The sequence below is a fragment of the Amblyomma mixtum genome, chromosome 2 (assembly GCF_055824585.1).
Source record: "Amblyomma mixtum isolate Tamu chromosome 2, ASM5582458v1, whole genome shotgun sequence".
NCBI classification, from domain to species: domain Eukaryota; kingdom Metazoa; phylum Arthropoda; class Arachnida; order Ixodida; family Ixodidae; genus Amblyomma; species Amblyomma mixtum.
In genome coordinates this window covers 169184086-169197360 of record NC_143013.1, presented here as the reverse complement: position 1 = coordinate 169197360, position 13275 = coordinate 169184086, and the positions used below count along the sequence as shown (strand labels likewise).

The following is a 13275-nucleotide window of genomic DNA, read 5'->3' as shown; positions in this document are numbered from 1 at the left end:
TTTCAAAGACATCGTAACAGCGACTAGGATCTTCTTCATTAAAAACGAGTGACCAGTCCACCTCTGAAATCATGCGTCGAAAGCAATTTATAGTTTCGTCATTAATTTTTCGATGAAAAGTGTTAGCTGCGCTAACACTTTCAATACATGACGTAACATACATAACGCAATACATAACGATTTTGGGTGCGCGCGCCCAGTATATTTCTTTCTTAAACCGCGAGACTTTCGCCGCAACAATGGAGGAAGTTCTTTCCTTCCTCCATGGCAACAACGTCGGATGGCGTACATAGTTTCGTTTTCACAGGTGGTGACATCTGCATCGTTGCCGATAAGCACTGGGATTAACGGTAGAACTTCGAAAAGTTGAGTTCGCACATATCAGTTCGCCCAGGAAAAGAAGACCTCTTCATTCAAGTTGCCACGCTCATTCGTTCTCTCGTCGTGGGGGCCCCTACCTGTTATATGTGAGCAGCGTGAAACTGGCAACGCACGAGAGTAAGGACCACGTACTGGCCTATTCCGTTGTCTCCTTCACGCTGTACACACCAAAATACGCTGAGGACTTTAAAATGCCCCTGTGACCCTTGTCTTGTGGGGGAACACCAGTTTGTTGATGTCTGATCAGAGCCGTCCACTTGGCTTTACAATTTTGAACTGTCTTTTCTTCTGATCTAGGCAACTATAAACGTCTTTGAGCGTGACCGCATGCAGATGAGAATATTTTTTTTCTGAATGGGTTAGCTGTCGCGTCTTTTAATTTATCTGCTCTTTGAACACGTGTTTGTCCCATGACGGGTAGCTGTGAGCTGGTGCTTATCGTGTGCCAGCCCACGTGTTGATTGCACCGCTGGCGCCGCCTCAGCTCTCACGCATCACTACCCGTTGAAAGCATCCAAAGCGCTAGCGCCAGTTCTAAACCTAGCGGGATTCTGTTACCGCCGCGGCAACAGTGTGCCGCTGCCATCGTCGCCATTTTGCGACGAAGCTGGACGTTCCATTCAGTGCCTAGCTCAAATTTCGTCCAGATTGGACGATTGGGGGATCGCAACGTCCCCCAGCTACCGGTGATTAGACCTCGCTAGCGCCCTACCTCCGTTTCAAATCAACCACTGGTCTCCTCAAAGTAGACAAGTTTTATTTCTGGGTGTTTCAATATGCAGCTCTTCTGAATTGTTCCGGCCATGAAGACCCAGGTAGCTATCGCCACTCCTTTCGGAGTCGCCGCCTTTGTCAGCGCGTCTGTCGTCGACGATCTGTGCGTCGTCGTCCATGCTAGAGTCTCCAGCGATGGACAAGAAAAATTCTTCCCGCTCGTCGTCCGCTCCCAAGGGGAACGCCAGCACTGACGCCAAGAGCAAACAAGGTGAGCTGTTGCTCGCAGTGACTCGTGCCTGGCGCGATAACATTGTCGCGCGGCGGCGCACTACGCAGTTAGCTTCGATTCTGCTTATTGACGCGCCTTCCCCTTCGATCAGCTCTTGCGCACCCTGTTGTCTCGCGGTGGGAAGCCGCCGTGTTGTTTTCCTCTTGCTGTTGACCTCTCGCGAAGCCGTGGCGCGCTTGGGGACACGCAGTTTGCGCAACGCATCGTAGGCCTAACTCGGGCTCATTTTCCCGGTGACTTCTAGTTTCGGTTTTGAACATGCCCGAACAAGTGGTGGCTGCGAGTTATGCAATGGACGTGTAAGAAGTGCTGCGTGTTTACAGGACTGGAGGAGGAAGGAATTTTGAGAATACTCTCCTGTCGAGAGACATTGTGTGGAGGTTACTGACCAGACCCGTTATGGCATGTTGACGAGGTACGAAGCTGAGGCTCAACACGGCATTTTTAACGTGACTCTCTAGAGCTACGTGTTGTCATGCCTGACTTGAACTGACAGCGTTATTTCGTCAGTAATGGACCTGGTTTGGACTCGAACCGCTCCGACCCTTTGGTCTAGACATGGTTCGATAGCTTGGCGGTTTGTGGTTGCCATGCTGTCGGAAAATTTGCTTGCGTCGTTCTTAAGCGTGAAGTGGAAATCTCGCCGCAGATAAAAACCTGTCGTCGTCGTTATTTGGCAGATCTGTTCGTAGTGTCCTGCGCTTTTTTGGTAAGGCCGTATACGTAAAGCTCTTCGTCACCGTGTAAAGCCAAATTTAGGTGGTCGCGGGCGTGCACGGCCTGGCCTGGTGACAAGTGAGATGGAGCGAAGCCTCCTCCGCGAGCTATTCGCTTGCCCGATGCCCCCATCTCACATAAATAATTCGTAAAGTTCGGTTAACCCACTTATTTCTAGTTTTTCGTTTTTCGCACTAATTTAGTTTTCCAGCTGGAGCGCGGGCACTCTGCACTTGTTTTGCTCTAAAAATAGGTGTTTAAACGGGAAACTGTTGAAGAGGACTGACAAAAGGTGTTGATTTGCACTCTGAGAGCAATACCCGCATTTGTTGGCTCATCACTACTGCGCTGTCATTGTTGCCATCTGTCGCTTGTCTTATCCAAAGAACGTGCTGAAAAGTTGCTTTCATTGCTGTCATCAATGTTATCAGCACTGTCAAAACAGTGCCCAGAATTTTTCGTTGCAAAGACTGTGTTTGCTCCCTGTCGCAGCTCTCGGACACAGTGGAAAAGTTGCAAACAAGAATACTTTGAAAAAGTTGAACCATTGTTTCCATCTGTCAAAAATTTATCCAGCAGCCATCCAACAATATGTCATAACGCGTCCTCTTGCGACGGCTGTAAAAACTTGAAAGCCGCAGGCTTCGACTGCTTTGGTAATACGACACTGCTTCCCGTGGTGTTGAACCAATGGATCTGGGAGGCATTGGGTTAACAGTGACTCGGTGCTCATGAAGATGTGCTTAAACAGTTTGCAGAAAGAGGCTGTATTCACAGAGGTACTGAAAGTGTTCTTCAAATACATGAAAAATTAGAGGGAAAAGGACTGAAGAATGTTCGTAATTGTTCACTTGCTCCCAGAAAGTTTGGTGTTCAACCTGGCGAAAGTGGTCTCCATCTCATTTTATGCTCATTCAAGCACTATTTTTTCTCTGGAAAAGTGCCTTCAGAGAGGCTGTCCTTATTTCCCATGCACTTATACTCCGTTTCATACGTAACAGTCAACGCTGCCAAAGGTACGAAAGTAGTCCGCCGGTCCGCCTCGCGTCGTGGCTGAGTGGTACAAGGCGCGCGCGCGCCTGTCTGTTCATTTATAAGGGGCCAAGGTTCGACTCCCACCTTGGATGTTTTTTATTTTTTTATTTTATTTTCCTTAAGATTCATTAGGTAGAAACTCGAAACTGTCAAACTCTAATACCTACTCTGAAAAACACAGCGCTATTTGCTTGTTTCGAAGGGCAAAGGCTGTGTAGTGTATTGGCGATGGAATGCTTTGATAGCTCTGAGATACCGGCGCCGCCAGGCTACGATGTCAGATCGCTTGATGAGTGCAAGAGTTCGCTTTCATTTTTCGAACTTAAAACCGATATCTTTTAGTGATCTCCACAAGGTAGCCTTACTCATGTCCGGCAAATCGGCATCTCCGTTCTTCATCCAGGATATACTGTCCAAAGTAGGTATTTCGCGTTCGGCATACTATGATGTAACTTGAGTCGGATGGCGTTGAGTGCAAAGCTGTCATATTTCACACTGCGAGAGGTAGATAATTGTCACCTTGCTAGGTCGTTTTTGCGGTGATCTTATTCCAGTAGCGAGACCTTCCTTCTTGAACCTCGCAACTGTCCGAGGGCTCACCCCGGTCATCTCGCCCACAGTTTTGAGAACTTCACGCACAGTCTTCTCTGGGAAGCGCTTCCTTACGCTAGAGTAAACGTTGACAATCACCTGCTTGCAGTGTTTCGAAATTTCCGGGGACTTCAGCTTGGAGAATAGGCGAGCAGGAGATGTTTTTGAAGCCGCAGTGGGCGAAGAAAACAAGCGAGTAGGAGATAGCGGTGCCATTTTCGCAGACTCAGAAACCGAAAGACGAAAGCAGACGACATCACCGGCCGGCCTAGCTGCGAAAACCTGATACTGGAGGAGCCGGAAAAAAACCAGAAAACTTAGGCACTCTGTTTTGAAGAACATAAAAGAAAAAGCAATCTTTTTGCAAAATAAAACACTTTTATTATTATACTACAATATCGACCAACATTTAGTTTAATGTTAAGTTCATTACTCTTTTCATTTTCAACGCAGTACATTGCGATGCGGACGAGGAGCGCGAACAGGCACCGCAGCCTTCGCTGCATTGACTGCTATGTATGAAACGGAGTATAAAATTGCCAGTGTTGCGTGTGATCCATTGCAAAAGCCTGGATGTTAAAGTTTTGGGCGGTGGCTTCATGAAGGGTTTGTGGGATTTAACGTCCCTCAGCGAGATGGGCTGTGAGAAATACTGGAGTGAAGGGCTCTGGATTAATTTCAACCATCTGCGATTCTTTAGCATGCACTGACATCACGCATCACACAGGCGTCGTGCGTTTCGCCTCCATCTGTGGTGAAGCAGTAAGTTTCGCCCGACTTCCTTGTGAATTGACAGGGGCCATGGGTTAAGATGGCAAGCTAGCGCGGTAAGAGTGATGTGGTGTCTGTTCTGTATTTCACGCAGGCAGTAGTAGTGTCACCTAGTGGTGTCTCCAAGGGGATATCGTTGCCTTTGTGTGGAAATAAAGAACTACCCTACCTTTTTGTTAATGCCAGTGCACATTTGATGAGCAGCTACTGCTTTCTCTTTATAAAGTGGTTTGGTTTATGGGGTTTAACGTCCCAAAGCGACTGAGGCTATGAGAGACGCTCTTTATAAAGTATGCTATGAAGTATTCCACTAATTAACACTATGCTGTCATGTATTAGTTGCTTCTAACAAAAGGCTGTGTTTATTACATTTCGCAAATGGAAGGTGCTGATTGGACGCATTCAACCATCTTGGCAGGTTTTCAGGCTCATAATATTTGGAATTGATTCGGAATTAGGGCACATGCGAATGGTTTTGTAGGGAATGATGAATTTAGCAAGGGAATCAAAAGCATCCTTAGGAACTTTGAAGCCTACTCAAGATGTTCACAGCACATTATTGACTTTTGTCTGTGTTATTTGATACTGACAACTGAATTTTAAGGACCCAGTTTTTTTTATACAAAAAGTTTTGTTGTCTGTATATGGGCTTGTTTTTATCTGTACTGATGCTGGAAACCATGATCAGCAAGCGTGATAGTGATTACACGCAGGCAAAGGCGATTTTGAAAAGAGCTTTTGAGGCCCGAGTCAGGGGAAAGTAATGAGCCAGTTTTAGGTTGCATTTCCACACTCGGAGCGGTTTTAGCACTTGTTGGCAGCAGTTCCTGTGCTCCATGGCTGTTTACCACTTTCTCCAAAAAAATTCATAACACTGCAGCACCATCTAGTTACAACTTGAAACGTCTCTTGAAACATCTGTTACATCTCATAAGGTTTAGCCTCTTGTTAATCTCTTCAAAATATAACAACACAAAAAAAAAAAGCTATTGAGTTTTGAGGCATTCGTACAGAAAGCTTGGCTCTACTCCAGTTGTAAGCTTAGCAGTTGGGGCTGATTTGGCTTGCAATACGCTAAGACCCCATGGGATAAAATTGAAATGTGAAACTGTGTTTGATGTAAATTGTATATGAATCAAATATAGTAAAAGCAGCTATGCTAAGTAACTAAGTGTTCCCTAACAAAGCTCTTTATCAGTGTTGCTTTCATTGTATATTTGAAGCATCAATTTCTGGATCACTGTAAATTACACGTGCAAATTGGTGTCCCTTCACAATACCCTTGAGGGAACATGAGATAAGGTATTGATTTTGGCACCAATGATCAGGCTAGGCCATGAACTGTCACTTAGAAAAAAAAAAGCGAGAGACAATTGAAACGTGACCAAGTGGAAACCAGGTGTCCAGAAATTGCATTTCATATAAGTTTGTAATTGATGTCTGCATGGGCATTCAACTAGTGTGTAAGCTTATGGAGCCGGAAGGGATACTGCTTGTTTAGTCACCCTTAAGAGTTTTTCCTGAGGTTATCAGTATAAAAGGAGTTGCACCTTAGCACCTCCTAGGCATGTCCTGTCTTTCCAAATATGAAAGGCCGCCGCGGTGGCTTAGTGGCTATGGTGCTCGGCTGCTGACCCAAAAGACGCGGGTTCGATCCCGGCCGCGGCGGCTAGAATTTCTTTGTGGAGGAGAAATTCTAGAGGCCCGTGTGCTGTGCGATGTCAGTGCACGTTAAAGAACCCCAGGTGGTTGAAATTTCCGGAGCCCTCCACTACGGCGCCTCTCATAGCCTTAGTCGCTTTGGGACGTTAAACCCAAATAAACCAAACCTAAACCAAACCAAATATGAAAGCTTGCTTGTCACTGCTGGCATAGTGAAATGCTTGTAGTGGGATGCTCTCTGGCTGTATTGAATGCTGTATCTCCTTTTTTTGTCTGTGTGTGTAAGGCGAGAACAACTGGTTTTGATGTTAAACTTGCCACACCTTCCCTGCCCGATTTGTCGGCTGCTCTGTGCCCATCAGCAGCTGCTGTTTGCAACATGCGAGGAGTCCAGCTAGTAGCCGTCATCTGCGTGCTGTTGTGTCGTAAAAGCAGAAATGTTGGCGCAGACGAAAGCAGTCCAGGCAGTCGTCCGCATCGCAAAACACTTTTTTTTTCTTTATTCCTTTGTTGGCGGCGTTCGTTTTTCAAATAAGATGTCATGTGCTTTGTGTTTTTCTGCTTTTTCTTACAGAAGAAAAGGTCGCAAACACATTCGCTCTGGGTTTTTCGCGTTACTCAAATGTGTGATACGGTATGTGATACAGTACGTTGTGAGCTCCACATTAAGTATGGTAAGGGGCATAATTGCTGCTGCGCCTTTTCGCATCTCGAAAGTAGCGTGGATAGTGCTTTTTTTTTTTACTTTGTGTAAAATTTCTGACTAATCTGCTTGCATTTATTGCGACTAGAAGGCATATGTGGCATGCTACCACGAGCATTTTAGATTTGTTTGGTGTTGAGGTGCCCAAGTTTTGCATGCCACTTTGCAGGCCATGGCCATATTGCAGTTGTTCTTGGCAACACTGCCAGAGGCATGAAGCATACAGAGGTGTTCTTGCACTGAAGAATGTGGCGCCATTATAAAAGCCTGTGCGTTAATTGCAGAATTGGAATGCATGCATATGGCTTTTATATTAGCATTGGTAGGTTTTTTGAGTGCACTAAGGAAACAAATTTCAATACTTACTTTTTCAAGATATGTTTCCGTTGAAGAGCGGTAACATTAAAACTACTTCTGTACTTCTGTCCATATATCCCACTAAACAGTGGTGCAAAAAACTTTGGGGACACTCATGCCACCTTAAAGGGACAGAGCTCTATTGATATATTTTTTTACGGCAAAATCCGATAGTTCGGCATTTCATGGCTTTGGTGCCACTTGGCCGGCAGCGAAAGATGCATTTATTTCTAAGAAATTTGGATTCGAAGTTGGAAAAGTTTTTCCCGCCGCTCTGATTCAAACTTGGGATTCTCCTATGACGACACAGGACTAAGTGACGTGAAACATGACGTGCTCATGACGTATTGCAGACTCCGTGATTTCTGCGGCCAGCAGTGCGGCCTGGCAGCAGCCGAAAAGAAAGCTACCGCCGGCCACACGTTGTAGGCATCTATCGGCTATTGCGGCCGTCGCTACCGTCGCTTCGTCTACGTTTGCACCGGCGTTTTGCCAGCGTTACGATGGATCCCGTTCTCGAAGTCGTCAACGAAGTTCTAGCAAAAAGTCACCTTTACCATACCGTCTACCTTGTTACCGTAAGCGGAACACCGGGAGCCCGCCTAACGCCGGTGAGCAGGCGCTGATTGGTCCCGATGCTGCAGGCGCGCGTGTAGCTGCCTGGTATGTGGCGCCATCTGGCAACGTCAAGAAGATTTGCGCATGCACTGGCTGCGCCTCAGTGATTCATGGCTTCTCGTGTCCCAGTGTTAGTAGAAGTATTGGTTCTAGCAACACTGTTTTGTCCTATGACGTCATCACGCTTGTACTTGCGAGTTTGGCCGGTGGCGGCGATACCTGTATTTTGGTTCTTGCTCTTTTCTACGTTACAAGAGCTATGTTGTCAGTATGAGTGGCGTTTTTGTAATCAGGAGCTGGTATTCTGTCGATACAAGCCAACTTCAATTTCTCCTCAGTGTCCCTTTAATGAAATGCAATAGCATTGAATTTCACATTTACACGCCACAGTGGCTCAGTGGCCATGGTACTCGGCTGCTGACCTCAAAGACGCGGGGTTTGATTCCGGCCGCAGTGGTCTTACTTTGTTGGAGGCAAAATGCTAGAGGCAAAATGCTAGAGGCAAAATGCTAGAGGCAAAATGCTAGAGGCAAAATGCTAGAGGCAAAATGCTAGAGGCAAAATGCTAGAGGCAAAATGCTAGAGGCAAAATGCTAGAGGCAAAATGCTAGAGGCAAAATGCTAGAGGCCCGTGTACTGTGCAATGTCTGTGCACGTTAAGGAACCCCAGATGGTCGAAATTTCTGGAGCCCTTCACTATGGCACCCCTCATAGCTTGAGTCACCTTTGGACGTTAAACCCATCAGAAACCAAACCAAACGTTTCACATTTATTGCAGCTTCTCAACTTGCGTGTGTTTGCGTCACTTCCTTCGCTGTCAGCTGTCATATTTGGACTTGCTATCTTCAGTCGCAGGGATCCACTAGGCTGTGACGGTTTCAATGCTTGCATGTATCAATTTTTTTTTCTTGTTTGTCGTTGAAGGTTGCGCACAACCGACTGGGCAGGTTGTGATGACGTCACAACGTCTTGACCACGTGGAGAATTTCATGACACTGGTTATCAGTGAGTTTTGGTGCGATATCTGTAATGCTGTTGCATTAAAGATCCATAGTTTAATAGATGTTTCGACGTAGTGTTTAGGTGTCATCACAACATCATTTGTTGGAAGTTTCAGTTAAACTGGCCAGTGAATACCTGCACCATAGTGCGTGACTGCGGAAGAGAAGTGCTTCGGTTTCTGCAAAAAGGTGTCCGCTGTTGCTTTCACGCAGAATCTCGCTGGGCCGCTCTCGTACGGTAGCTTTGACGTAGTAGTGACCTGCTTTACTTCTTTTTGCTGTGTTAAGACACAAAGTGTGAGTATTTAGCAACAAATACTACCATTTCGCTCCGGCTTCCACACCACTGCTTTTAAGCAGGCAAGGATTTATGCACTGCTGTCTCCGCTGCATGCAAAGTCCCCTTTTCCAGTGGCGGTGCATTTGCAAATACCCTCTTCCAATTGGTTGAGGAGTTGTGCAGCTTTCACAGGGCTGGAAGGAAGTGTTGAGGTGAAGCCTAACTTCTCATGCATCTGCCTGGCCAAAACACATTTTTCCAAAAAGGTATTAACCATTGCCAAGTGCCACTTTGTTTTGTTTTTTTTTTTTTTACATGGGGAGGGCAGGCCTCTGTCAGGCGCTACTAGGCGCCTTTAGCTTGCTCTCCCTTGTTTGCAGTCTCTGTACTGGCCAAACAAAACCAATAAATGAAATGAAATGAAAATAAACTGCGAGAAGTCAGTGTCACTATTTTATTAGCTCAACAACAATAAACTGCAGCAGTATGAGCAAGTTATGCCGTTTTTAGTGAAGGAATGTGAGAAACAGTTGTGCTATGTGTGCAGTCTGAAAAGAGGAGCAGATTTTATACGCTTTGAGCGCTCTGCATCTGGGTTGGTGGCGATTAGCCTTGCCCTTTCTGAGGTTGAATCTTGAGCTGGCTGTTGAAGCAGTGCATTTTTAATCTTGGGAACATATTATTCTGTGGTCAGGATACTTGCCTTGCGACCTGCTGCTTTCTCAGTGCTAGCCTGAGCATATTTTACAGTGCCACTAGGGTGCGTCCACAGGCGAGCTTATTTGGCCCTGTTAGTTTTCTTTATCCCTTTGCGGCACAGGGTCTGTGATTGTGTACACACCTTTGTAAACATTGTTTCAAAGCGCAGCGAGCTCTTTCCGCAGTCAGTGATGTTGGCTACATTTGAAATCCCCACTGAAGAGGATGGCAGGGCCATCTCGTGCCTACGAAAAAAACGGTCGCTTTTCGAAAACAAGAAATAAAGGTGGGCTTTGCATAGTTTTTGACACGCCTAGTAGGTGTTGTCTGGTGTTGCTTTTTATGCGAAGCATATTGCTAGAGCTACCACTCACGCCGTCGCCGTGGGACCCCTAGCCGTGAAACCACGTGACACCGTGACGTCACACCACGTGACATCGGATGAGAGAGCCGGCCTCCACCTCGCGCCGTTGCCGTGGGATGCTTCGCATTCCCAAGGCTTAGCCAAGCTGAGCCTCAGCAATTTTTTTTTCTTTCTCTCACGTGATGGAGGATGTTTTACTAAAGGACATTGTTGCCGAGTTTTCATTTGGGGAACAGATTTGGATAATTCGGTATAAATGGCCTTTTCTTGTTTTGTTTTTTTGACGATTAGGGCTGAAATTTCGTGAGCATGGAAGTGCGCAGCATGCACGAATTGCCTAAATTTTTGAGCCATTTGGGTTATTTTTGTGAAAGTAGGGTTCCAAATGGTTGCATACAAGTTTTGATTTTTCTCGATGCGTGTGTGTGCCAATGTTACTGCAGGAAATGTTAAGATTCAGCCAATACTCCGAATAAATGCACTTCGCAAAAGGGCCAGCATATTTATATGTGGTCAAAGGTGCATATGGAGGAAAATTAGTCCACATTAACATGCCTTCATCGCCTCGCTGCTTTTCGATTTCATGACAAAAATAAAATGAATTCTTCAGCATGATTAATTGGCACTTAATACGCGCGAGTGCTCATGTCTAGTGGAATCATTAAAACTTCACTCAATTTCACATTTCATTTCATCATGACTCTATAGAAAAAGCATGAGCAAACAAAACCTTTTCGGCCAATAGCTGAAGCTAGTGCAGGCCCATATTGTATACATGCGGATGTGCAGCAGCAGTCAAGATATAAAACTGAACAATAGTGTAGTGTTGACAAAATCAGTTGGAACGACAGAAAACTTTATGTCTGTGCGGGAATAATATAATTTGATTACAAAACGTTATCAATATAAAGGCAGTGCAGTTACTGGCAGTCGTTACTTCTGTTGGCAAGAATTTTTTTATACCATGGTACTGAACCAGTCATTGGCCGTACATGTTTCTGGTGACTGGTAAATGAGAGTGTGTTAGTGCGTGCCTAGTGTTATGAGTAGGAATCTCATACATGCTTAATGATGAGTGGCTGGGACATATCTTCTTGACTAAAATGGTGACTTTCATTTCGGAGGATAAAATGAAGGGAAGTATTTTCAAACTGCAAAATAAAGGGCTGCTTGATTGTAACGAACCTGAAAAGCTGATTTTTGCACCGCTCTTGTGTGGCTCTCAGATTGCTGTCTGGCATAATGCTCAAATATTTTATAAGTGTTCATTTGATCCAGAGCACCGCTACCATCAAGGTATGTTTGCAGAGGTGCACTGGTTACATTAATATTCCTGGAATGAAGAAGTGTGTAGTTAGTTTTTATCATGTTTAGTGTAAGTTTATTTGGTGCAAAGCAAGATTAAATGCAGAGTATGTGATTTGCAGGTGAAAGCTGGTGCGGCATTATCCACATGCGTGATTGCTTTGGCAGAAGTGAGAAGTATGGGGAAATCATGATACATGTACCTTGTTCATGTACGGCACCGGGCATAATGCTGTAAAGGTAGCTTTACAAAGTAGTGCAAAGGTGAAATTGACGGCAACCTTTGTGACAGTTTAAGTGCCATCAGCAGCACGTGACTGCAAATAAAAGGCAATCCTGCAATTAGCGCCGCACTTAAGAGCTTGGAAAGCGCTGCACTTAGCGCCGCACTTAGCGCCGCACCCGACCTCACTTGGGCACATCAGTGAGAAGGACCATCCAGATTCCGCACTGTGCCTCAGCGGGTGGCTAAGAACTTGTGGTGAGGTGTTGCGCTAATCACTTGTGAGCGGCAATTCTTGAAAACATTTGTAAATTATGTGGTCGGTGTAAAGCTTGTAAATTTGGCTCGAATACTCATTGAGACCACCTCTACGGGTTTGTTGCTGTAGTCTACGACCTTGAGGACAATTTTGTGGCCTCTTTAAGAGACCCGTGTTGGTGTACATAGCATGCTGTTTGTAATTGTATTATGTGGTCAGAGTTACGAGGTTAAAAGTATCGCAGCCCATTTTCTTTCCTTACACAACACTTGGAACGCCTTGGCGTTGGTGAACGCTTTTATGGTACTAGGTAGTGAGTCAGGTTGTTATTTCCCTGTTGCTGTCATGCGAGAGAACATCTTATCATTTTCTAGAGGGTGTCATCATTTTGTAGACTCCCCCCCCCTGCTGGTCTAAAGTTGTTCTGTGTTGCATCGGAGTGGTAAACTCCACTGTTTACAATTTGCATTAGCAGTCAGTGTAATTTGTGTCTGCTCATGTCACATTTTTTGTTTGCAAGGTTTACATTTTTTTTTTTCCTGACCCTCTGTGATTGGCTTATGCGCTTGCTGTTGCATGGTTGGGTGTTGGCCTGCGAGTCAACCGCAGTTGCCATTACCCATTTGCAGCTCCACGTGATTTAAGCTGTTACAAGGGTATGGCTGAATGAAGCGCGAGGGTAACACATAGATGAAGAAAAGACAGGCGGTGACTCGCAACTGAAGTTTATTCGAGAAAAGTACGCGTATAAATAGCAACACAAAGGGCACGAAAAGCACAAAGGCAGAAACCATCACATTTGGCACCACGTGTGGAGACCAAAGCACTAAGATTATCATTGCAACCCAAGGGATGAGGCTAAAAATTCGAATTCGCTATCAGTCAATCCTATGGAAGTTTCGCTGATACAATTAAGCGCTATTCAAGCGCATGTAAAGGGCTTCCATGAGGTCACGAACCATTTGGTCACTGTGGCTAAAATTGGTCACTGCGCCTTTGTTTGTGTGTACTTTTCTTGCATAAAGCCGCCGCGATGGCTCAGTGGTTATGGTGCTCGGCTGCTGACCCGAAAGACGCGGGGTCGATCCCGGCCGCGGCGGTTAAATTTCGATGGAGGCGAAACCCTTGAGGCCCGCGTGCTGTGCATTGTCAGTGCACGTTAAAGAACCCCAGGTGGTCAAAATTTCCGGAGCCCTTCACTACGTTGTCCCCATGGCCTGAGTCGCTTTGGGACGTTGAACCACATGAACCATGAACTTTTCTTTTTCTGAGTTGAGATTTAGCGCCTGTTTTTGTATTTCTT

At 45.6% G+C, this 13275-nt stretch overlaps 1 protein-coding gene across 2 annotated transcripts in view; it reads left to right on the top strand.

Moving 5' to 3' along the window:
• Positions 1-951: 951 nt before the first annotated feature.
• Positions 952-13275, top strand: part of LOC149361528 (E3 ubiquitin-protein ligase RNF10) — a 40747-nt gene continuing 28423 nt past the window's right edge. For both annotated transcript variants that reach the window (XM_089572698.1, XM_089572697.1), the window contains exon 1: positions 952-1366. In XM_089572698.1, coding sequence (XP_089428824.1) covers positions 1273-1366 — 94 coding nt within the window. In that variant the 5' untranslated portion in view covers positions 952-1272. The remainder of the gene's footprint in view (positions 1367-13275) is intronic.